The sequence below is a fragment of the Miniopterus schreibersii genome (assembly GCF_964146895.1).
Source record: "Miniopterus schreibersii genome assembly, chromosome: 13".
NCBI lineage: Eukaryota > Metazoa > Chordata > Mammalia > Chiroptera > Miniopteridae > Miniopterus > Miniopterus schreibersii.
The window spans coordinates 35,587,090-35,612,284 of record NC_138113.1 but is presented as its reverse complement, the minus strand read 5'-3'; the positions used below and the strand labels follow the sequence as shown (position 1 = coordinate 35,612,284).

General features: G+C 45.6%; 1 protein-coding gene across 3 annotated transcripts in view; it reads left to right on the top strand.

Moving 5' to 3' along the window:
- Positions 1–24,953, top strand: part of SPRED2 (sprouty related EVH1 domain containing 2) — a 104,743-nt gene extending 79,790 nt beyond the window's left edge. For all 3 annotated transcript variants that reach the window (XM_081157015.1, XM_081157014.1, XM_081157016.1), the window contains 4 exons: positions 2,928–3,096; positions 5,266–5,330; positions 19,695–19,844; positions 21,893–24,953. In XM_081157015.1, the coding sequence (XP_081013141.1) occupies positions 2,928–3,096; positions 5,266–5,330; positions 19,695–19,844; positions 21,893–22,558 (1,050 nt within the window). In that variant the 3' untranslated portion in view covers positions 22,559–24,953. The remainder of the gene's footprint in view (positions 1–2,927; positions 3,097–5,265; positions 5,331–19,694; positions 19,845–21,892) is intronic.
- The last annotated feature ends 242 nt before the right edge of the window (positions 24,954–25,195 follow it).

Genomic DNA, 25,195 nt, shown 5'->3' with positions numbered 1-25,195 from the left:
TTCTGCATGTACTTCAGCCGCAGTAACATTACAGCAGACTGGGCGCAGAGGCAGGCATGAGAATCCAGTTATGTGCGTTTCCACTTCGTCAGACGAAAGAGAAGGTGTGTGTTCAAGGGTCAAGCGTTAATCATTTTTAACTGCCTCATCAAGGACAATCCTGGGGAAACTGGCATTTTTTACTTTAACCTCGCGACAGTGATGAATCCGGTGACTTGAGCAGTTTGGTGCCCTGCACTACCTTGATTCATGGCACTGTAGTTTTACCCACCATTTCATGGCAACACAATGGGAAGGCAAAAAAAATTTTTATATAAAAATAGTTTTGCCATCCTGGAACCCCCCTGCAAAAGTGGGGACATGGAGCCAGAGGGGCTCCCAAGAGCCCGCAGACCAAACTTTGAGAAAATGTATAAAGATGTTCATTCCAGTGTTGTCTGTAAAAGTGACCAATTAGAAATAACCTAAAAGTCCCCATTAGTATGGAGAATGGCTGAATAGTTCTAACATATCCACACTGAGGGATATTAGCCATGGAAGAGAATACTTTATTTTACCTTCCTATATCTCTTAAGATTTGTTTTTAAGGAAAATAAAAGACAAGTAGCAGAGTAATTTGCAGGTGTGGCCACATTTAAACACACTCACTCACACACACACTTATATACTCAAAGAGGCCACCCAAAGGCTGCTGGGATTGTGTCTATCACACTGACAGTGGGTGACCCCTGAAATGGAGGGACAGGAGAGAGGGAAGCGAAGCCTCCATGTATCCATCTAAATTATTTAAAATCTTTTACAGCATGCATTTCTTGTGTAGATTTTTTAAAAGCCTCCAACAAGAATATATAATCACTTTTTTCTCCCCATACATCTTATTTTAAAAGATATTTTTAAGAGCCTTTCTCGAGTTTTCAGTTAATGCCTAAACTTCACTAGAGGACTTATACCTGTCGGTAAGATTATAGCATCTGAACTTTTTCATTTTTGTCATTAAACTTAGATATGTAATGATGTCATTTTGCTGAGGAGGACATAGAGAGATGGTTTCTGACCCCTAACCCCCCACTTAACTTCGGGGACTGGACTGACTTTACTTTTCTAAACATTTATTAAACTTCTGTAAGAAAAGGTACCGTTGTAATAATCTTAAACTTGAAAAATGTCAACCGAAGACTAATTTTTTTTCACCCTAAAAATATGGAGAAACTGAAAATCTTTGTTTTTACAAAAAGTTTATTTTGAGACTTTGAATTGAGACTGTTAAATTCTAAAATAGATAACATTTGTTCTTTAAAGCCTTGGATATTTGGGTTTCCCCAGTTTGGAATGGGGCTGGGCTGACATTGAACCACTGTACTATTCTTAGGGGGAAATGGCCATAATAAGCAATTTAATCATAACTAGAACTGTGTGAAGGGACCGTTGTCTTCTTTCAATACAATGTAATAGCGCTAACTGCTTGGGACTGCTACTCGGTGCACCAGTTTCACTGCTGTTCTCATCTGTTTATAAGTTAGGGGACATTTAGTAGGCAGCGCTTGACTTCTGTTTGCTTAGATGTGTCCTTGAAACCTCTACTCATTTAAGGATATTCTCTAATTTTAATTTATACTAATTTAGGCAGGCCTTTACTTTTTCCCTTCACATAGTAAGATTTCATTTTGTTAAATGAAAAGTTAGCACCGGAACAAGATCAGAGCTATGAACACTGAGCAAAATTATTTTGGTGTACATAGGAATAAATACCAATATTTTAGAGATTTTTTTGTGTGAATAAAAAATGGAATTTGCATTCATATGATCGCAATGCTTCTTTTATGCTGTAATATTAAAGTCCAGTATCTTTATCAACAATAGCACTGTGCTGGACAGGGAGTTATTTTATAATACATCTTGATCTTTACAGTCTAATTAGGGAAATAAGACCAAGGCACATGCATGTTGGAGTGTAATGTGAACTCTAGTACTAAACTGTGAAGATGACCAGAATTGGAGTAAATAAGAGTAAAACTTGATGGTGCAAATATACCAGGAAATGAGTGTGACCCTGTTAAGTTTCTCATTATAAGTATTTTCAGAGCTTGTTCATGTATATGTATGTTCTCATTGATAATGCTGGCGTTCTTCCCATTTTAGAGATAAAAGACCAAGGGTCTGAGACAGTTCACTCAGAGTCTTAGCTAAAGGTAGTTCTGAAACTGGATTGCTAGAAACTTGAAGATTGTTCTAATAGTCCAGATAAAAGGTTAATAGAGACCCAGATCAGGGTGGCAGCAACTGAAATAGATTGATATAAAAGATACTGAAGGAAAAGTGAAACAGACTTGGTGATTAATAATACATTGGGTAGAGAGAGCAGAAGAGGCAAAGATAACCATGGAGATTTTGAGCCAAAGAGAATGAACAGAGGGGTTGGCATTGCTAGATATGGGGAAGTTGGGAGAGGAAACTAGTGGCAGAAATTTCAGAGCAGATTAAGTTAATTTTCAACATGTTGAATATGAGGTCACTGGGAAACACCCATTAGGACAGAGGAGGAAAGGTTGACAACCATTAATACAAAGGCCCTGACATGGAAGCAGTAAACCTGGAGTAGAGCAGAGCCCCAAGACCTGGGCCTCAGCTTAGTGCCTCCCCCATTGGGGGGTGAGGAAGAGGAATGAGTGAGATGAAGAGCGTAGTTAGGGAGTATCACGGTACTGTGGGATCACCAAAGGCAAGGGGGTGCGGTGGGGTGATTGGTCCACAGAGGAAAGCAGTGGCCTTTCAAATGGAGAGACTCACAGATACATGAAGGCCGGGGGGGGGGGGGGGGGTTTTCATTAGTTGCCATCAGTGATGGACAGCCCCTAGTTAGATTTTTGAATCCAGACACCAGTATGACTGTTTCACAAGTAACCAGCCTGTATGTTTCAATCCTTCAGGTGGTATTGGAATGCTATGTAAGAAAGGACTTGGTCTACACCAAAGCCAACCCAACCTTTCATCATTGGAAGGTCGACAATAGGAAGTTTGGACTTACTTTCCAAAGTCCTGCCGACGCTCGCGCTTTTGACAGGGGAGTGAGGAAAGCGATCGAAGACCTTATAGAAGGTACTGAGTTTGTCACTGCATTTGTAGTGGGACTGTGTTAATATTCTGAGTTCTTTTTCATTCCAGTTTCCCGCCATCATATATTTGTGGTTTACTTGCAGGAGGGTTGGGGCCAGGTCAGTAGATGCTAAAACTTTAGTAACATCCAAGGAGAACAACTATAAAGGGAGAAAACGGGGAAAGGAGATGGGTTTCAGAGTAAGGAGTGGTCCCAGTTGGACTTGGCTCTGAAAAGACAAGTTCTAGACTTCATATGAATAGTTTTTGATGGAGTTCACCTTTCCCTGACTATTGAAACAGCTTTGGTCTGATCTGTCTTGGCTCAGAAATGGAGAATGGATTCAAATGGGCCCAGATGGCTCCAGGCCTACCCACTGCCCTCTCGTAATCAGAGCCCAGATGTGCAGCTGCCTCTGAACAGGAAAGGGATCTGTGACTCTTGGAGCCCATTCCATGGTTTAGGCCCTAGTCTGTGGTGAGTGATTAGTAGACATTGTGTTACATTTGATCCTGGCCTGAAAGGCTCTTAGGCCATCAATCCTCATGGGCTTTTTTAGAGTCTACAGATGCGAACACACAAATTCTCCACTTTAACACATTCAGTTCTCAAATTAGAGGGTTAAATGGTGTGACAGTCCCTTGAAGACAGAAATATCAAGCAAAAAGCCAAACTCAGAATTATAAAAATTAAACAAAAATTAATCATAAAAGAATGTGTGTTTCATCTGTTTAAGAAATAAGCGTTCAGAAGTCATCTTCATTGTGGATTTGTGGGAAGAGAGAAAAGTAAATCATCAATGAAAAATCACTTAACATCAGTAGTTCTAGCTAGAACATGAACCTGTTAACTACAACCACATGATAGCCAATAAAAACTAGTGTTCACATCACAGGTCTTACATAAGTAACAAATGTTTAAAATAGTAAACGTAGATTTTAAATGTTTAGAGAGAAAATAGCTCCTATATTACTGATAGCAATTTTCAATATGTCCATATACTTAATTACTAAATCCACAAACAAAACTGATCACTTATAACTTTTTTTCTGTATATACTCTACCTGGCTGTTTTCTATCAAACTTGCCTTAAACATCAATTGACTAGAATAATTCAGATAGTAGAGAAAAATTGTGAAAGAGCAAGAGGGATTGCACAGAGGCTATTATGGGACCTGCTTTTCCTCCTGTGATTCCTCATTGGGAATTCAAATATTCCTCTTCCCTTTCTGAGCAAGTCTTTTAATTTCTATTTTATGTAATAGCAAAATATTTTCTAAATGCATATTTTTTAATAACCAAGAAAAGTAGAAGATAGAGAATAAATTTCTCTTTTGGTATATCTGTCACACAAATTTAAATATTTTTTTCTTTTGGCCATTAACTGTCCATTGTTGATCCACCATTACTGGGTACTGTTAACAGCTGAGAGGGGAGAGTTTCCACTGGTTTACATACCAGAATAAAGAAAGAGATGAAAAGGTAAATAAATTGAACCCTCATTCCATGATGGAATAACCCAGGTTTTCTAACCTGAGCCTAAGTTTTGGCCTGCAGAAACAGAAAGCTCACTGATGCCCTCGTATTGCAAGAGAAAATGTCCTTGCCCTGGTATCTATCAGCTTAGAAGGTGGCTCCCACCGTCTGGGTTTTAGAGTACAGTGCCTGAATTTCAGAACAGGAGGTGACCATGCAAGCTGTTTTGTCAGATGCCCTCTTTGGTAGGTGAAAAAACCAGAAAGCTAAGTCCATTTTACACAGTGAGACCGTGGCCGACCTAACCTGGGGGTTCTCCGTCCAGTGCTTTTCCCACTATACATCTTTGGGACCTGAGGGATCACTGGCGGAGGCTGGTCTTGACCTTGCACCTCAGTAGTGGGCAGGCTCTCCCTGCCCCTCCTCCAGATTGCCTTTCTGCTTGTTCTCTAGTGGCCAGTCCAGAAGTTTGAGGAGGTAATTAGGAACAACAGTCTGCCAAGTTCATTTAGGAAGCATCCTGACAAGTCAATTAAAGAGTAAATTAAAAGCATTAATTCCCCAAGTAACATTTCTGCTAGTGATCGACATGCGGAAGGAATGGGATGTGGTTTTATCAAAATATACCTTTTAAGTGACTGGATTGGACTTATCCTCTTTGAAAACACTTCTTATTACATATCTTGTCTTTTTAGGCTCAACCACGTCATCTTCCACCATCCACAATGAAGCTGAGCTTGGTGATGACGACGTTTTTACAGTAAGTTCCCTATGTCTTTTGCTTTCCAGGTTAGTGGTAACTAATCAGGAGAGGTTCTGTTTAAGGGCGTGAGAGACACTTTGCAATTTGGCATGTGCTGTTGCTGTTGGATCTGTCTTGTCACGATTTTTCCTGCGCTGGGTTTGCCTTTGTTGTTCATGTTGCAGTGGTAACATCACCACATGACATGACAGTGTCAACTCTCCCGGGCCTGTCCCGGGTTCTCGTGCAGTCTTCCCTCAGATTTATGGTGAGCAACCATCTTGTTTGCCTGGGACTCTCCTAGTGTTAGTGCTGAAAGTCCCTAGTTCTGCAAAACACCTCAACCCCAGGCAAACCGGGACAACTGCTCACCCTACTCATAGTTGAACGCAGCTGCCTCGCTGGCAGCGAGGGGGAAAGCCAGAAGCAGCCTTGCTCATGAGTAATTAAACATCCGATAAGAAAGGCCTGGAGGCTGAGTTCAGGTTGGGCCCAAGTGTGCTAAGGCAGGAAAGGGCTTGGCTATTTTGACACAGCTTGAGATAATGGGATATAATGAGACAAAATGATTTCTCAGCTTGTTGCTTCATCTAAGTCCTGGGCTTCTAGAAGTTAATTAACAGATAGTTCATTGCATGCCCGCTGTGCGCTTGGTGCAGGGAGGAGCTGGAGGGCAGCATTTTCAAACTCTTGGCCTTGATCTACTGTACGAAATAAGTTTACGTTATAATGTAGGACACCACACACATCCAGAGACACCTAAAACCAGACTGTACTTCATGCTCTGCATTATGATTTTTCTCTCCTGTTTCATTTTTCTTTGCTTTTGATTATGAAACTTTTTAAGCACATAGGAAAATGTACATAATACAGTGTACACTGTATATTCTACACCTAGATTTAGCAGTTGTAACATTTTGCCCCATGTTTTAACTGTGCACGCAAGAGTGTGTGTGTGTGTGTGTGTGGGTGTGGGTGTGGGTGTGGGTGTGTGTGTGTGCGCGTTTATAGATGTACACTCAAGCACACACACACACGTATATTTTTGCTGATCAGTTGAAAGTCACCTCTAATTACCTCCTAAAAATAAGGTATTTTTCTACATAAGCACACTATTACTACACCTAAGAAAATTAAAATTAATAGGAATCTCTTATCATCTAATAGTTCCCCAGTTGTCCCAAGAATATCTTTTAAAAGCTAGTTTTTTTTTCATATTTTAAAATATTGGTTGCAACCCTTTCAGCTTGCTTTTCAATAGACTTACCATGCAGCTAATGATTTGAAAAGCACTGCTTTGGGGATACAGAGGTGTGTAAACCATGGCTCCAGCCCTCATGCAGGTAACAGGATAGTTTGGAGAGATGAGATTGCCCGTGAAAGGCTTAGAGACTGGCACAGGCTATGGAGTGCTTTGAACCAGAGTACTTTACGGTGAGAGGCGGGGGTGTCAGAGAAGACCACTAGGGGGTGAGGCTGGACTGGACCTCGGTGGCATTTGACAGCTTTCGGGAAGTGGCTTCAGGGCTGGGAACCACAGCAGAGGCGGCGGATGCAGGGATGTGTGTGGTGAGTGGCCTGAGTGCTGTGGATCCCTGCCTGACGTGAGCAGAGCGTGCGTGGGGGTTTCAGGAAATGAACTCAGTTGTCCCTCCATGGAGCGGCTGGTGTGATGTGGCTCTGAACAGGCTTCCCATAGTGCTCCGAGCAGATCTCAACAGTTGGCATGTTGCTTACATCTGTTCCTTTGTCACGTTTGGAGAGAAAAACAACAGCAGGCGGGTTAAAAGGTGGCTTCCTGTGCTCCAGAGCAAAACTGTCATTCGCAGCTGCTTCCCAGCTACCTGCCAGAAGTGATTTATAGAATCGGGAGAAGACAAGAGGGAGAGGGTTGATGGAAACCAGCATCCCTCCTGGTTTTGTCCTTTAATCCACAGGGGATCAGCATGTTGCTCTAAGGTAACGCCAAATGCCTGGAAGGAAGTGTAGAAACTGCCCTGCTGCTCCAGACACTTGGAACTCACTGGAGAAGGGGTACCACCTAATTGCATTCCGTGTAGCACTGGTGTATATGACCAGTTGCCTTCCTTCCATTTGTTTACAAACAAGGGACTATTGATAATAGTACCTCCCTTCCCAAGATAGCCCCAGTCATTAGGCCATTGACTGTTAGGAACACATCCTGTGCAATGATGGGAGGGTCACCAAGGGCTTATGCACCTGGTTTCCCATTTGTCCACGAGCTCCCTGTAATTAGACTTTCTGTCCTAAGACAGTAAATGAGATGTCTGAGAGCTGGAGCCAGGAAAAGAACAGCTGTGGTAACTCCTGCATCGTCCATAGCTTCCCGGTTTGGTGCATTCTAAAACTCATATTGGGCCCTGGCCAGTTTGGCTCAGTTGGTTGGGTGTTGTCCCAGACACCAAGGGGTTGCTGGTTCAATTCTCGGTCAGGGCACATTCCGGGGTTGTGGATCCCCAGAGAGGGACGTGCAGGAGGTAGCTGATGACATGCTGCTTGCACATCAATGTTTCTCTCTCCCTCCCCCTTCTCTAAAAATCAAATAACAAATCTTTAAAAAAACACAAAACAAAAACTTATTGGTAAGAGACATTTAGAACTTGGAACTTATTTATCACTGAAAGAATGTAAGTGGTAACAAGACTCTCTTACAACTTAGGATGGACCAGAATTATGATAATTTCCTAAGAACAGCATGTGTGAAGGAAAACCTGTGGAAGTGTCCCTGAGGAACCAGGAGTGTATCTTTCATCTCTGCTGGTGGAGCCAGGGGGTTCCCTCTGTTTCAGGGGATTCCTTGGGATTACGAGGAAAGCAGGATGTTGTGGACAGTATTTTGAATGAAGTGGAGGAAGGGGCATCCCAATTCCCTGTGGAGTAGTTGTCTGACTTGGGTGCTCACCAAGCATGGGCTGTTTCTGCTCACACTTCCCAGCCTGATGGTTATGCCCAAAACAGCTTACCCACCTGACTTCACAGGATGATACAATGATGTTGCAATTTCTCAGTTAAATTAGTGCTCTTCTTAGTGTGTGTACACACATGCACACGCATGTGCACACTTGCCCGTGCACCTGTTGCCAGTTGCCAATTGCCATTTGCCAATACCGTTGCCTCCACGGTGTTCCCATGGCTCTGCTTTCCATTTCACTGCCACCAGCCTGGCATGTGTCCACATCTTTCCTGCTAGAACCGCCACCAGAGACTCCTGATTAGCAACCATGTTCTGACTTTCTGAGTTTGGGTGTATATGAGTATGTGTCCTCATATTTCTCTCTTGACCAATTACAATTCTCTCTTGTTTAAAGTCTCATAGTACTTTGTTTATTTCTCTTACCACTTGAAAGTCTGCCCCTTTTTTGGCTTTCCTATTTTATTTGCCGAGTTAATGAATCTTCATCCAATTAGAAGCAGGTTATTCATCATTTTAGTCTCTGCAACTCTATAAAGCTTTACTCTATAAATGCCCAATAAATGGGTGGTGATCTGACCCTCAGATACAACAGGTCCTCCAGTAATGTCATTTCGTTCAACGTCGTTTCATTATAATGTTGATGAGATAGTGTAGAAACTTCACTCTTGCAGCTGTTAGTTTAGCCTGTGGTAAAGTGGGCTTTGTTATACATCATTTTGCTTAAAGTTCTAGAACTATCGGCGGCGTTTACGGAAGCTTACTGTATAGTGTGTAAATTCAAGTTTCCGTTTTATTCATTTGCTTTATTGTTGTCTTGGAGAACCATTTAAAAGTGGGTGATTGTGCAGGAATCTCAGTAACTTGGTCATTTTCTAGCTGTTCTGTGCTCAGTCTGTCATGAGAGCTGAGCCCCCAGCTTTGTCACTCACCGTAAGCTTTTGGCTCCTGGTGCTCCTTACCTCTCGTCAACTTTCTGCCTGGTAGCACAGCCCTTTCACGGCCCCGCTGCTCAGTGGGGGATCAGGGAAATGTTAGCTTTATAGGAAGATACTTGAGGGTGTGTGAAATAGATCTTCATTTTCCATAGTAAGTAGTCCTTAAATAATATCTAAATCTGCAAGTCAGGAAATAGTATAAACCACATGGGGTTGAAAAAAATGGAGACATACAGGAGCCACAAGAGTTGAAAGTGGATTTTCCTCTGCAGAGTGAGAAGCTGAGATGGAGAGAGGCGAGACTGCTATTTGAGATATTAAGTGATATACGTACATGTATTGATTTTAAAAATAAAAAAGAGTATGAGGAGTTTTATCAGAAGGGTGAGAGGTCAAGGGAGAAGGAGGAATCGAGACAGACTCCTTAGTTACAGCAGCTCATCCTGATTCCCCCAGCTGGAGGGTTAGAGATTAAAGAGCCGAGGCAGAGGTTGGTTTCGGTGGCTCTAAGAGCTCCTCTTCCCGCTGTATTCTCTGCCTAGTGTTTTTTAGGAAACAGTGTGTCTACTGTGGAAATAAGGGCGTGTTGGAGATAAGATAAACTGCAGGAGTTACCTGGACATTTATTTGCCTTGCTGGGTGTCTAGAAAGGCTCTAAACAAGCCAACTCCTTAGAATTATAGGTCCTGGATTGGGAAGGGACTTTGAGTTCTTTCAGATGAGTCAGATGGGTGACTTGCCTAAGATCTCACAGCTAGTTCATAGTGGAGGAGCAGGGAACACTAGCTTCTAAACTCCCCTGCTATTTTTCTCTTCCTCTATTGAATAATTATATTTAGGATCTTTCAGCTGTTCTATTTTTTAAACCACCACCAAATATAAGAGTCCTATTTTAGGGTTCTCTTGGACCCAAGTTGGAAAGGGGAGAGGTAAGAGAACAAATATGTGACTTATGCCCATGTGGCCCATTCATGTGATGGACTTGGAGCCGACTCAGCAGTATTACAACCTACTGGTCCCCAAGAGGGCAACTTGGAGCTTGACCATAGCAAGGCCTACCCTACACGTATAGGGTTTGGGTTTGTTTTTTCTCACTCTCTAGATTTACTACCAGCCCTTCTCAAATAAATTATTCTCAGTTAAGCCCTAGCACCTTAAGGTATCCATCCTCACTCATATAATGAGTTAACTTGTCCTGGGCACCTAGAATGTTGCTAACTGTGTACTGTCCTTTGCAGAATTGAGAAGAGTCATGCAGTCATTTTGTTTGGGTCGAATTCTGTCCTAGAGCCCAGGTGGAAAAGGCTGATATTTGGACTGTGCTTTGGTGTTTCGCTGTCTTTCTTTCTTTTGGTAGGCAGTCCTCCTCTACATAGGAAAAAATGCCATGTCTTCTATAGCATCGTCAGCTTCTAACCATGTTTTGCCCAGACTGGAAAATTTGGTCCTGCCTCGTGCCCTGTGCTTGACCCTCTGACATCCTGTTTATTACAAGCTGCATTCTGTTACTTTCTTGCTGTTCAGAGCAGTTGTCTCGGATAATACCTCAGACCCTGCCCATCTACCCCAGGTGCTTTCTAAAGTGTGGTTAGAGCAAGTAGTTGAAACCAAAGTACTGAGAAGCAATTTGTTTTATCCCAGATGGACTTTTGAGTATTTGTAAGTGGTCCTTATTTTCATTCTTAAGCAGAAAAAACAAATTCACTGAATTTTGTAATTATCAAAGTTTCACTTATAGAATTGGAAGAGTGCAGAATACCACAAAATTTTCCTTTTCTTAAAGAGTTTTTCCACCTAATCCAACCCCAACAAACATTAAAACTGAAGGCATGTCGACCAGTTTTGTGACAAAATGGGGTTCACTAACTGATTTTCTAAGAGAGTGTTTTTAAGAGCTGAAGTGGTGTGTGACCCCTGAGTATGCAGAGTTTGGAGACGAGGGAGAGGCCTGGATTCTGAACTCGGTTCTGCCATCAGTTAGCTATGGTCCTTGATCCTTTGAACACCAAGCCTTCTCGGGATGGACGTGTGTCCTTTGAGTCTATTTGCTGGCCCAGGGGAGGAGAGGGAAAGGAACTGTGGTGTGGAGCTGTCCCTGGCACTGCACCCCCACTGTCACATACACAGCACTGGATTTGGTCCTCGAGCCACCCTGTGAGGTACACACTAACACTTCATTTCTGCAGATAAAATCACCCAGGCTCTGCACTAGCCAGTTTTGCTCAGTGGTTAGAGTGGTGCCCAAGGACTGAAGGGTCTTGGATTCAATTCCGATCAAGGGCATGTACCTGGGTTGCAGGTTTGATCCCTGGCCTGGTTGGGGCGGATGCAAGAGGCAGCCAATCGATCTCTTCCTACCCCCCCCCCTTCTCTTTCTTCCACTTTCTCTGAAAAGCAATGGAAAAAATATCCTCTGGTGAGGGTTAAAAAAAGAAAAAAAATCACCCAGGCTCAGAGAGGTGAAGTGACTTGTGCTTAGTTCCACACTCTGCTCATCCAACAAACCCCAGATCTGCTGGCTGCCTTTCAGAGAAATATAAGGAAAGGAAATATTTATTCAATAAGTTGTAGAAAATTTTACCAATCAAGCCTATCAGAGTCCCCCTTCGTAGCAGAAGAGCCACCTAGATGGTGGACTTTTCAACTAGGGCATTGGCTTAAAACCTTAGCCACCTCTTCAGTGCAGGTACAAGGGTCCCCTGTTCCTCCTGAAAGCCCCGGTCTCCTTTGGAAGATCAGAAATGATCTTCAAGCTGATCAGAAATGTTTCTGTGCTCTCTCCCTTTGGAACTAAGGATGGGGGGGGGGGGGAAGGATACATAGAGAGAAAATAGGTTGGAAATGTAAATTCTATGAAGTTTAACTGGTGAAATTGGTCTGCGGTGGTTTAAAAAAGGCAAAAATGTTTGGGAGGGGCTGCCCTATTCTTTGTGGTTGGCACCAGGGAGCGTGTCCCATAACTGCTGCTGGCTGACACCCAGCACTGCATGGGTGGCGGGAGGTCTCAGAACATGGATGGGAGCTGCTTTATCTTCTAAATGACAGTTGTCAAGCTCACATTACATAGTAAGAGGAGGATCTTTTTATTCAATAGGTAATACCTTATACAGTGGCTAAATTAAAGCAATTAAATGTCTGAGGCTCAGACAAAAGCTTTGAAATGCGCTCAGTTTCAGGAAGCCCAAAGGCGTTTTGCTAACTCTCCCACTTGTGTCTTTCTTCATTTACATGAATATCATCTCATCTTTTTGAGCTGTGAATAGTAGGATACTATTATTTCCATTTTACTAATTCATACAAAGTACATAGTCAGGGTTACCTGAAACCTGGCCTTCCTGCCCCCTACCCTCAGCCCTTCCAATGAAGCTAAGTTGGGTCTTATCAGAGCCCTTTCCTTTCATATCAAAAGTTCTTTCACCTAACTTCAAAACTTAGAAACATGAAATGTTTTTAAACATGTGGGAATTTCCTTTTCATTGTTTTTTCCCCAAAGAAAGAATGCCCACTTTATCTATTCTCTGGTTCCCAGAGGGGGTGATGCCCTAGAGTCTAGGACAAAGTTATCTCTTTCCCTCCAGCAGCTGCCTCTTAGACCCAAACTGCCTGCTAGCTGGGGCCATAGAAGAGCATGTGGCTGGCCGATTGTCTGCTCTGCTTGCCTCTTTGAAACAGGACACCTGGAACCAGTGTAGGCCCTTAGGACAGGTGAGCCAGTGCTGCCTGTTCCCAAAGACCTGGTGGCAAAATGGGTGACAACTTCCTGTTTACCATAGGAAAAGGATTGGCCACAGGCCTGCCAGTCTAGTAGATACTGAGGGGAAGGTGTGCTTTGCTGAAGAGTTAGAAACAACAGCTCATCCAAATCCCCTGAGCCAGGAGCCATCTGGGGCCCTCAGCCAGCCAGTTTACTGTCTCCTGAGAGGCAGAAGCAGCCCAGAGTTTTATGTGATCAGTCTAGCCTCCCAGTCCAAGGTAGAGAGGAATGGCATATATTTATATTTCTATATACTGTGTGTGTGCATTCTTTAAAACAAAATGAGAAGCCCTTGCAATAGGAAGAATGCATCAGATGCTGAGATCTATTTTGGTGGTGGATTGCAGTAAAAATAATACGAACCGTGGTCATAACTACTAGTAAGCCATCTTAAAAACTTCAAAATAGTAGCATCTACAGACAGCAGAAAGTCTAATCATCTAAGTGAATCCTCTGGGTCTTTTTTGGGGGGGAGTATGGTGATGACTTTTCTTTTTATTTATTGTTTTTACTGAGGTATAGTTGACATATATCTCGTGGCTCTTGAATCAACTAAGCATCAGTCTTAGTCAAACCCCTCTGAGCTGTCATATTGTTAGGAGCAGGGCGAAGGATTACACATAAAATTGCTAGTGCTCAGGTAGATCATCTGGTGCAGCCCCTTATTTTACACGAGGAAACTGAGGCCCAGAGAAGTTAAGCAGCTTGTCTAAGGTGAACAGCCTGGCCTGGCATCAGAGTTTTCCATTTCTCTCTATATAGAATTATTTTTGCTTAACATCGCTGTATGCTTCCCGATGCTGTGGTAGAGCTCCTTAAGCAGTTTCTTAGCTTTATTTTCGATGCCTTATTGAAAACGCCTAGGCCGGCTGGCTTCCTGCAGTGGCCACTGAGCAGGCTTAGCTCTGTGCGCTGCGTGCTCTTCCGTTGGCTCATTGTGCTGGGGACACGGGGCTGATGAAGTAGCTGTACTTGTTTGCTTGCCTCTCTGGAGGTGGGGTTCATTCCATTTGTCTCCATCCCAGAGGGAGGAGAAACCTGACGGTGGCCAGCCTTCGTAGTCTCACCAATGTGCTCAGTAAAATGTCTTACTCGGGGGAGCTGTGGATCATGTGCCCCTTAATAGTTCCAAGTGTCCTTGAAAAAACTGCCCTGGGCACACCTTTTTCTCTATAGCCACTGTCTGCCAGCTGCTGCTGCTGTGTTTGTTCTCTACCCCCCACCCCCTTCTGGAAAATCAAAGATTTAGCAGGAAGACCCAGGGGAGCTGAAAGGATGCACATAGTCCTGAAAACACTTGTTTCCCTGTGAAATACAGTCTCACCCACCCAGAATGCCCCCAGAAGCCCTTGGTCTGCAGCCAGGACTCTATCCCAAATGAGTAACTTAATTTAAGCAAATTGCCTCCTCAGCTGGTCTAGCCTCTTGGCTCTTTTCCTCCCTCCTTGAGCGTCCCTTGGTCAAAAGGTCAACCTTCCAAATGAAGGAGGCTCACTCCCAGACCCAGGGCATGTGAACAGATGCACTTGCTTCTTCGAGAACCTCCAGGTAAACTCAAGGGCCCTTTGAAGGTCAGGAGGAATAGTCAACTTCCAAGAGTAAGAAATCCTGTTTTACAAAATATGCCCGTAACATAGGAGGGAGCCATCCCCAGGTTTAACATTAGGCATCGATCTTCTAGTCTCCTTTCTCCGTTCAGACTAATTCCTGCCCACACCTGATGGCACTAACCTTGGGAAAACAGGCGGCCTCCACCCCGTATCTTTTGTCCTTCAGATTTTGATTTATTGGCAAGATATTATGACCTTAAAGTCAGTTATTCAGAAGAGAAGTCTATCAACTTGTGAAGCTCTGTGGTTTTCCTCTCATTTGTTAAATTCTGGAGCATTATAGGAGATACCTGAATTCTCAGAGTAAGTACAACTTATGTCTATAGAGTCCAGACATTGGAAGCTTGTAGTTTTTAAATAAGTTTACCAGATGTTCACTGATAAATTGAGTCTCTTTTTCTCTTCTGCTGGGCCTTGGTCTGGGTTGTCCACCCATCTAGAATACCCCTTCTCACAGAAGCCACCGGGCCTTGCTCTGTCCATGTTACCTTCTGTGAACCCACATCCCACAAAGCACCCAGCCCAGACCCAAAAACCCTTCAGGAAAGGGATGGGTGGGTCTGGTCAGGCTGTTTGGAGCTCTGTTTTGTGTTTTTAAGGTTGGCAGTGCCCACCTTTTCATCTTAGAACCCTCAACTCTTGCTTCCATCTCCCTTCACTTCCACCTCCCTTTCCTTTCTTTTCTCACCCTCCTGTTCTTTCTCATCAAGGTCTTATCTCAGCTTACTGCCCTGTTAGAGAGTCATATGAACTTGTTAATTACTCAAAATCTGTGAGTTTTTACAGTAATCATTGGAAAATTGAAAATGTAGTCAGAGGTCTACCCTTTAAAAGGGGACCAAACTTAGGTGGTTAAGAAACACAACTCCCCTGTTATAGATATTGCTCCAAAGTATAGAAAAATATGGAAAGCTGCCTAGCTCAGTCTACAAGACTAGCATGGTCCTACCCAAGAAACTGGGTGAGGATAGCTCAGATAGAGAAACAGAAACCAAACTCACTTATGAATCTGGATGCAAAGTTCCTAAGTAAAATATTAACAAATCACATCAAATATTTGTAAAAGCAAATTTAACAAAAGACCAGTAGAGTATATCCCAGGCATGCAAAGATGGTTTATATTGGAAAAGCTGTTTCACTCATACATTAATTAAACAAATTAAAGGTAAAAGATGCCCGGCCGGGCGTGGCTCAGCGGTTGAGCGTCGACCTAGGATCCAGGCGACCGGGGTTCGATTCCCGGTCAGGGCACATGCCCAGGTTGCGGGCTCGATCGATGACTCTCTCATCATTGATGTTTCTCTCTCTCTCTCTCTCCCTCTCCTTTCCTCTCTCTGAAATCAATAAAGATATATTTAAAAAAAAAAAAAAGGTAAAAGATGATGGAAACATCTCAGTATAGAAAAAACATCTGGAATTAAGCAAGGCAGGCAGATACAGGATTTACAGAATCAGTAACTTTTCTGTGATCAGCAGTTACAGCTTAGAAAATGGAAATGTTGAATCTCATTTCATTCTTGCAATAACCCTGAGGACAATTTTAGCTTCATTTTGCAGATGTGGAAACTAGAGTTAGAGGGTTAACCTGACCAAACGCACACAATTTATAACTAGCAGAGAAGGGTTCAAGTCCAGTCTTCCTGATCGGAGACCTGTTATTTAGCATCGTAATACTCCACTGCATTGCTTTTGTTCGGCCCTGATGGTAAGTTGCAAACTTCTTAATTGGACGTCTTTGTTATCATGGGCACTGACACTGAGTCAGGTTCAAACTCAAGCCCAGGGCCAGTTTTGGAGAGCACGTGTGCAGGAGGCCTCCCACGCCTCCACCCGGTGCCCGGCCCGCTGTCCCGGGGACGGCATCGAAGGCTCGCTCTGCCTGCTCTCTCCGGACAGGAAGCTTGTTGCTGAAGCTGCCCCTTTTAGGAGGCTGAGATCCCCAAACACAGGGTAGCTGCAAAAGACCTCTGCTTTTGTTCTTCTTGAGTTCAAACCCACAACAGTTCAGAGACACCCCCGGAGACCAAGGCGAGCTTACAGCGCAGCTGGAGTGTCCGAGTTGAAGGTGGAGCTGTCAGGTTGGTGTCACAAGCTTGTGCACACAACAGATGTTCAAGAACCTCGCTTGTGAATGGGTGCGCACACAGCTTAGGTGGCTGCTGCCCTCCGGCTGCGAGTGGAAACCACGAGCAGAGTTAGGTCAGAGGTACATGTGGTAGGAGGTATTTCCCTCACTGTTCTTAGAGATGGCCTGATAGGGCATTCCTCTTGTTTGTAGGTCACACCGCTTGCAAGATTTGTCTGATAGTGTAGATCTGAAATGAGCCTCGGCTTCCAGTGGAGCCTCTCTGGCAGGCTCTCCTTTCCAGAGTCCAGACCTACACGGAGCAGTTTGGGGGGGGAGGGGGCACAGGAGGCAATGAACTGTGGCGTACCTCGAAGTTTTCTGCACAAATCCGTCACTAGGTTAGGAGACATTGGAAGGCCTTCCTCAGGCTCATAAATACCAGGAAAACTGGGCGTGCCTCATTTCTCAGAATCACCTCTTACACATGGTTAACCTGGACATGGGCGGATGAGGGTAACAGCTGACTAACACAGGTGACCGTGATGTGTTAGCTGGTTTCTGAGAACTAAATGCTGAGCGCATGTTACAGTGTTCAATACGAGGGTAGCTTCTAACCTCAGAGACGTGACTGTCATGGTTGTTGGATAAGAATTGAACCCTTGAGATTTGAGTCATACTGAAGGGCCCTTATCTGCTCATTCAGGAAGCATTTATTGAGGTCTTTGGAAACCTTTGTATTGTGAGATGCCATCCCCTTATCTCCTGGGTTTGTATCATGCAGGGTGCACCTTCTTACGTGGAGAAGTTGTACCTTTTTTTGAGGTTAACACAGTACCCCTCAGAGTAGGCATTGGAATGGGCTCACCTGAGCTTGAGAAGCAGTGTTGTGGGTACTGAAATCCAGGGGCCTGGGTGTCTGGGGCTGCATTTCATCCCAGCCTTGCAGAGGCTGCCTGCCAGTCAGCAGGTCTTTCCTCTCTTGGAGTCTGTTCTCCTGTGTGTGACGTGGAGATATTTTACCTGCAACTGTGTTCACGTGTACCCAGGGCCTGGCACATTGTATTCACTCACACAACATGGGACTATTAACAGTTCTTGGTTTTGTTCTGTCTGATCCACGACAGCCCACGTGTTAAAGTGGGTGAGAACTGGAGGACAAGCAGAGTTTGGAAGAAAGGAAAAAGTTGTGTATCAGCTTGGTCTCTTTCAGTTACTGATACTTAATAGTAATTCTTCCCTATCTGAGTTATGAACCAATTCGGGGGAGGGGGACAGCTAGGAGATACATTATGGTCCTGGCTTACATCTGCGGGAAGTAGACGTCTTAGGACCTGACCCGTCAGGCACGAGGTGCTGGATCTCTGCAGCCTCCCCACAGTCCCAAGAATGGCTGCCAGCATGTGCTGTTTGCCAGTTGGGCGGCTCCCAAGAGGCAGGGGAGGGAGGTAGCAGACTGCACGCCCAGTTTCACTCCACCCGTTGTGAGGGGAGTGAGGGTTATAGAGAGGCCAGGGTGTGATGCAGGTGGAGCTGCTGCCTCGGAGTGAGGAAAAGTGCATCCATGTGGTGAAACCAACACATCCGGCTTAAGTTACCAGAAGTGGGTCAGGATTCAGGCTTGACTGGATCCAGAAGCTCGAATGGTGTCCGTGGGGGGTGACTTCTCTTGACTTTGCTTCACGTCATCTTCAGAAGGTGCTTTCCCTGTGCCCTCACCATGATTCCAGGTGTATGGGACCCTTAGGTCTTAACTTGAGATAAAAATTCAGCATCTTTTCTGGCCTCTCCATCAAAATTCTTCCCCTATTCCCTGAGAGGACCATATCTGGATTAGCCGCTGTGGGTTGAGGAATCAGCCCCTCATCACTTGGACCAAACCAATTAGAAAAATCCAGGAGGCTTGGATCCCTGAAGGGATGCTGCATGTATCCACCAAGTTTTAAAAATTAACAACAGTTTGTTACATAATGGAAATGAGTCTTCTTTTTCCTAAATACCTGGAGTCCCATTTTTCTGAGCATTTGTTACTTTATAAGTCTATTTGTTTAGACCTTGCCTTGCCCCCATAAGGATTTATGATACTAACAAAAGACATATAAAATAAAAAAATGAGCAAATGAGATAAGGGGAATATAAGAGCAACAGCCAAGGAGGAAGGAGTTCCTAGATATTTGTCAGAAATAGGACAACTAAATACAAGAAAACTTTTCGTTTGTTTGGGGGTGGGGAAGGGTCCCCAGCTCTATGGGGATAAAAGGTGGGTTGGGAGGCCAGCTGCATTTAACAGCCTTTTATGAGCACGTGGCTTTTGGGGAATGGGAGTGGTTATGGAGAGTGGTGATCACCCGGCCCCCTTCATTGAATCTTAGCTGGGAGCATGAAGCACCTAGGTGGTAGGTATATTGGAAGGCAGTTGGCCTCCCTGTGCTCTGGCCACAGTCCATCCCAGTATCTGTTCACCTTCCAAACACACCATCAGTAGGCTCTGGTCTGAACTGTGTGCCTCTGCTGGGCCTTCATCCCACTGTGCAATCATTGCCTTGCTTCCAGTTTAAAGTCAACCCCAAAGCTTGCCTCCAACCCAAAGATTTCTTTCTGGAAAGCCAGTACCCATGATACCCCGAAGTCTCCTTATGTCTTGGCTCCTTCTTAGGCCAGGATTAGCCCCGCATATAAATACTGGGGTTTGATTTTTGCATGTTCTCACCTTCCCTGCTTGCCAGAGTACCTCGGAACTAGGGCTACAAATGGGACAACCATACTTGATCAAACTGGGATGCACCCGCGGGAGGCCTGCTGTAGTGAGTCCAACCCCAAAGCCTGGTCGCTGCTCCCACATTTGAGAAAACAAACCCGACTTTCCAGGGTCTGGCGGCTGGGTTTCTCTGCCCATTGAGCTGGCCACATCATGTTTAGACAATCTCCCCCTTCAGGGGTCCTCCCGCCTCCCACAGCCAGGATAAACTCAAGATTTCGGGAAGTCCAGCAAGATTCCACAAGTAGGGGCAGATGGCATGTTAGGGTTTGGTGTGTGGTTTTTCTTTTTTCAAATTAACTCTTGGTTACCTCCCTCTAAACAGACAGCTACAGACAGTTCTTCTAATTCCTCTCAGAAGAGGGAACAACCTACTCGGACAATCTCTTCTCCCACATCCTGTGAGCACCGGAGGATTTATACCCTGGGCCACCTCCACGACCCATACTCCACGGACCACTATCACCTCGAACAGGTGAGCGGCAGTCTCGGTCCTCTGAGGTCATCACGGTAGACGACTCCCACTTCTGGGATGGCCGCCCTCCTCTCCCCGCGCCCGGGCCTCTTCTGTGCTACTATGTACCACCCCACCCCATATCGAACCCTTACTCAGAGGTTTCTGTGTGCCAGACACCTTGTGCTGTATCTCATTTAATCTTCACAAATTTCCCCACAAGGCTAAGGCTGAGCGAGAGTCCCTGGTGGAACAGATTCAAATGCAAGTCTGTGCTCACCCAGCGAACTGTACTGCCTCCTGACGTGGCGAGAGCCCGGAGCCGCGATCAGGACTGAAGAACGCTGCCCCCCTGGCTCACGCCCTGGCAGCTCGGGCTGCAGGCCCAGGCCTGCTCAGGGAGATGGAGCCTGGAATTCAATAATTCAACAAATATTTACTGAGCGGCTATTTTGCAGAGCAGGTTCCCAAACTGTGGGACATGGACTGGTGCCCGTGTAGGGTGATGTGGCCACCAGTCTGCCTTGAAAAGAGGAAAAAGGAGCACAGTTAACATAAAGCTAGATTTATATGACTCTTTAAAAATGATTTTATTGTATGCTTCCCAATAGTTTGGCATTTAAATCTTTTTAAAAAAATCACATGATGATAGCAATAGAAAAGAACTGACCTTTTGACTCTCCTTACTTTACAAAATAAAAAATTAGCAAAGTCTGTGTCAGCTCCCAAGATTTGTTTGAAATCCTACAGGACTGTGATTTTTCCAAAGCCCAGGAAACTCGGATGTCAAGAATCTGAAAGGAATTAGGGCAAAGCGTGTAGACGGGGCCCCTGCTCACGGTCTGGTGGGAAGCGATGGGTAAATCTAATTGCCATGTAAAAATTCTGTAACTGTTATAATGACAATTGCAGTGGGTATCAAGCACATCCTGTGTGGCAGGCTCAGTGCAGACACTGCATAGATCTTTCTCTCCATTCTCATAAAAGTCCTATGCAGTTTGACAGTCAGGGAAACTGAGGCTGAGGTGTAGCAACTTGCTAGTAAATTGCACAGCCCGAATTTGACTCCAGCGGGTTTGCTCAGAACCATGCTCTTTTCCCCTTAAAAAGCCTTCATGCCCAAAGGACTTCTAACGTGGAAAAGCTCCTTCTCTGCCACCACTGAGATGTCCTGTGCAGGGCTGGCTTACTTGCATCTAGGCGGTAGCTGTTGACTCAGCACCTGCCGTCTGGACAGGGCACTGTTGTAAACTGTAGTGGGACTACTTTCTGAGATGACTCTTCACCCTTAGGGGGAATGCAGTTGAGGTTTGAAGGCCAGAGGTTGTGGCTCTGCATCCCAGCTGCTTAGGCCCAAATTCCAGCTCTGCCACTCATTGCCTGAGATCCTGGCAGGATTCAAACCCAGGCAGCTGGCCTCTGGAGCTGCACTCCTACCCTTTTCCTATCTGAGCATCTTATCTTCCCAACCAGATTACAAGGTTCTTGTGAGCCCCTTTTGCTTTTTAAATATGACTCACAGTGACAAGTGCATTTTATATGGTGACCCAGAACACACACAATGTATATACATAGAGAATGAAAAGTACTTACCCTTATGACATGCCGTGTACTCCTGAGGGGGGTAAAAAGCTGGTCTTACAGCAGAGAACATACTGTACAAAACCAGGTAAAACTGATGTAAGCTGTTAGAAATCAGGCTAGCAGTCACCTTCCCCTCGGGGTGGGCGGTGAGGGAAGGGGAGGTGGGGGGGTCCTAGGCCTCTCTCCTCCTGCTCCTTGACCTGGGTGTGGCCAGCTTCCGAAGATTTAAACTATTCTTACAACATGCACACACACTTTCCCAAATACATGGTAATCCTTCAACAAAGGGAGGGGTGAAAGCCGGTCTCTACCCATGCAATTGATTTCCCGACCCAGGAATGGATTGAGACTCACAATTTGAGATACATCTTTGACCCACAAGGTGTTTCAAGAAATGCCTTTGTCAAGGTGAAAGGTGCACGGTGGGGTGTTCGTGGGGTTTTTTGCCCCTGCTGTAAAACATTGTCTCTCCTCTCCCGGGGCAGCCGATGCCAAGGCCCTACCGCCAGGTGAGCTTCCCCGACGACGAGGAGGAGATCGTGCGCATCAACCCCCGGGAGAAGATCTGGATGACGGGCTACGAGGACTACCGGCACGCGCCCGTGCGCGGCAAGGCGCTCGACCCCGCCGAGGACGCCGACTCCTACGTGCGCTTCGCCAAGGGCGAGGTTCCCAAGCACGACTACAACTACCCCTACGTGGACTCCTCGGACTTCGGCCTCGGGGAGGACCCCAAAGGGCTCGGGTGCGGCGTGATCAAGACGCAGCCCCTGCGGGGCAAGCCGCGGCCGCGGAAGGAGGACGGCGAGCGCTCGCGGTGCGAGTACTGCAGGGACATGTTCAACCACGAGGAGAACCGGCGGGGCCGCTGCCAGGACGCGCCCGACGCCGTGAGGACTTGCATCCGCCGCGTGAGCTGCATGTGGTGCGCGGACAGCCTGCTCTACCACTGTATGTCGGACCCCGAGGGCGACTACACAGACCCCTGCTCGTGCGACACCAGCGACGAGAAGTTTTGCCTCCGGTGGATGGCCCTTATCGCCCTGTCCTTCCTGGCGCCCTGTATGTGCTGTTACCTGCCGCTGCGCGCCTGCTACCACTGCGGGGTGATGTGCCGGTGCTGCGGCGGGAAGCACAAAGCGGCCGTGTGACCCCGGGCCGAGGGACAGGCCGCCCGCGCCCCCCGCGCCCGGGGCCCCGCCGGTGGACTCCGCGTGGGCTCCAGCGCGTTAACCGTCTAATCGAGCTCTTACCCCCGTGGTGATCTCCTGCCTTCCTCCCCGCCTCTTCCAGTTCAAAGGCGCCTGCAGTCGGAACTGCTGATTTTTTAGGTGGGTTTTTGTATTTGGTTTTTCCAGGAGCACTGGAGACTCTCTTCCTCTTGGCTCAGCTTGCCTGTGGCTAAGAGCACTTTACCAGTTCCTGCGGACGTGTGATATCAACATAATGAGACCCAGCCAGGAGTATTTTAACCCGCAGGTAGTTATGTCTAGGAGGTGAGCTAGTTAACTTCTACTACAAACAAGATCGCTTTAACTTTTCTAAAGCCAAATTTCCCACATACGCTGCAGTTTCTATCCTGAGCCCATCATTTCCTCCCCCCCCCCCCAAATCTGCCAGTTCTGCACGATGCAAAACATTCACCTGTAAAATGACTGAGAATTGAGCCTTAACTTCAGACTAACTTGTGAGATTCAGGAAAATTCCTTAAAACTGCATCGCATCCTCTCGGGCCAGGGCTGGAAAGGGGATTTCAGATTTCTCTGAGCCTCCTCAGTTACCCCTAAGGTAGACCTTTTTAAAATTGCATCACCACCACTTCCAAAAATTTAGCAATATTGGGACAAAATGCTAATAAAATAAGAAATTTTGTTTGTTGTTTTAGAAACCAAATATTCTCTTCAAACACAAACTAGTGATGAAAAACACTAAGGTTCTGGTAAATAAAACTATAGGAGCTCCACCCCCTGCCCCCAGTGGGTACTTTCTATTAACCGGGGGGCAATTTTAAATGTCATAAGTTTGAGGAGTGGTGGGTTGCATTTTGTTCGTGAGTTTGTGTTTTTGTTTTCCATTTCGGACACAATTTCAGGTTACCAAATTCTTCATTTATACTTGGGAAAAAACAAGGCCATATGTAAAAACCCTTCCAATGCCTAAGTGTCTTTCTCCTGCAACTCCAAACCCAGACTTGCCACTTTGGGTGCACAAATGGCCAAGTCAGCAGGCTGGGTCTGCCTGTCGCCTTGCCACGTAAGCGGCTGCGAATTAGCCGGAAGAGTATTTTTCTAATCTGTTGCGAGGAATAGCCAAATCTTAGGGCAGAAAGAAGAGTGAAGCGTGGTTTACCTGTACCTAGCTGAGTACAATCAGAACATCGTGGGGAACATGGGGGACAGGCCTGTCCACACTGGCTGCTCTTCCCGCCATGACCTTCCTGTGGTGGCTGCCAGCTGAGGGCATGGCCTGGTCCCTCTCCCCCTGCTCCCCCCATCCCTTCTCTCTGGCACACAGGACATCAGTCTTCAAGGAAAGGGACTTTTTCCCAGTCGGCCAGTCATACTGGGAGAGTGCTAGCCGTGCTTACCGTCCTGGAATGTTTTCAGCTCACCTGAGAGCCCGTTGCATTTCCTTAGTCAGATCACCGGTGTAAATACCCACTGTGTTTATAAGGTAGCTGGTAGACGTCTTCATTTGTTGGAGTGACTGGTTTGGGGCTGTCAGTCCGGTGATGGAAGACGAGAATCTCTTCCCCACCTGGAGACTATCTAGCAAAGCTCAGCCAGCCTCCAAATGCTGAGAGACCACCTTCCCCAACCCCTGCAAGGTTTTTCCTCAAGGTCTTTCTCAAGGTCTTCTCTCTACAAAGCACAACACTAATGTATGTTTTGTTAGACCTCCGTTCAGGTGCCCCTATTTATTTCAGTAAGAATACACTTTTCCCAGCCGCTTTCTGTTTGTCGGCTCTGTTTAGTTCTTTGGTCCTATCTTCCTTCACCCCCTGTCCTGTTCCACCCCTTTGGAGAGCTACGCTAGCGAGTCTTACTCCACACGTACTTTTTTGGTTTGTGAAGACAGTGGTTAAGGGCACAAGGACAGCCATGGGGACATTTCTGTAAATACGTCTCTAATTGCCACACTGCAGCTGAACAGTGTGTAGTATTTTTCCCAGTCAGCTTTGCCATACTGACGTCAATCATTTGAGAGAAATTATTCAGATTTTATTTTTGTATCTGTGGTAACAAAACATTAACCAAAAGATTGTCTGTTCAGAAGCTTCCCCCTGACCCACCCTCCCCCCCAAGCTATTTGCTCACATTAACAAATTAAAGTGCCTGAAGCATAATTCATTCTTCACCTGTATACTAAAAACCCTGTTGTATTGATTTTTTTATAATAACCCTTTTTACCTCTGTAAAAAATATATATACAAGTGTATGATGTACATTTTAAGTTCTTAACTTTTTTTTATGGTTTCTAATATGTATGACCAATGTAGCTGTTGCTTTAAAATGTACCATGTAAATATAAACACATCCTACGAGATTGCTGACTTTGGGCTCTTTGTCTGGCCGGAGACTGGGTGGCATCTGAACCTCTGCTGACACGGGAGTTCACGCGCACAGGATGGGAAGGGGTTCCTCTTGGGGACGGATGCGTGGACACAGGTCTGTTTTTGTGAGGCCCTTCCCGTCTAAGGGTAAGTCATATTCCCAAGGGGAGACTGCAGCTCCTCGGGTTCAGCAGCTTCTCAGGCTCAGCTGCCTCAAGTGAAAGGAATGCTGTAT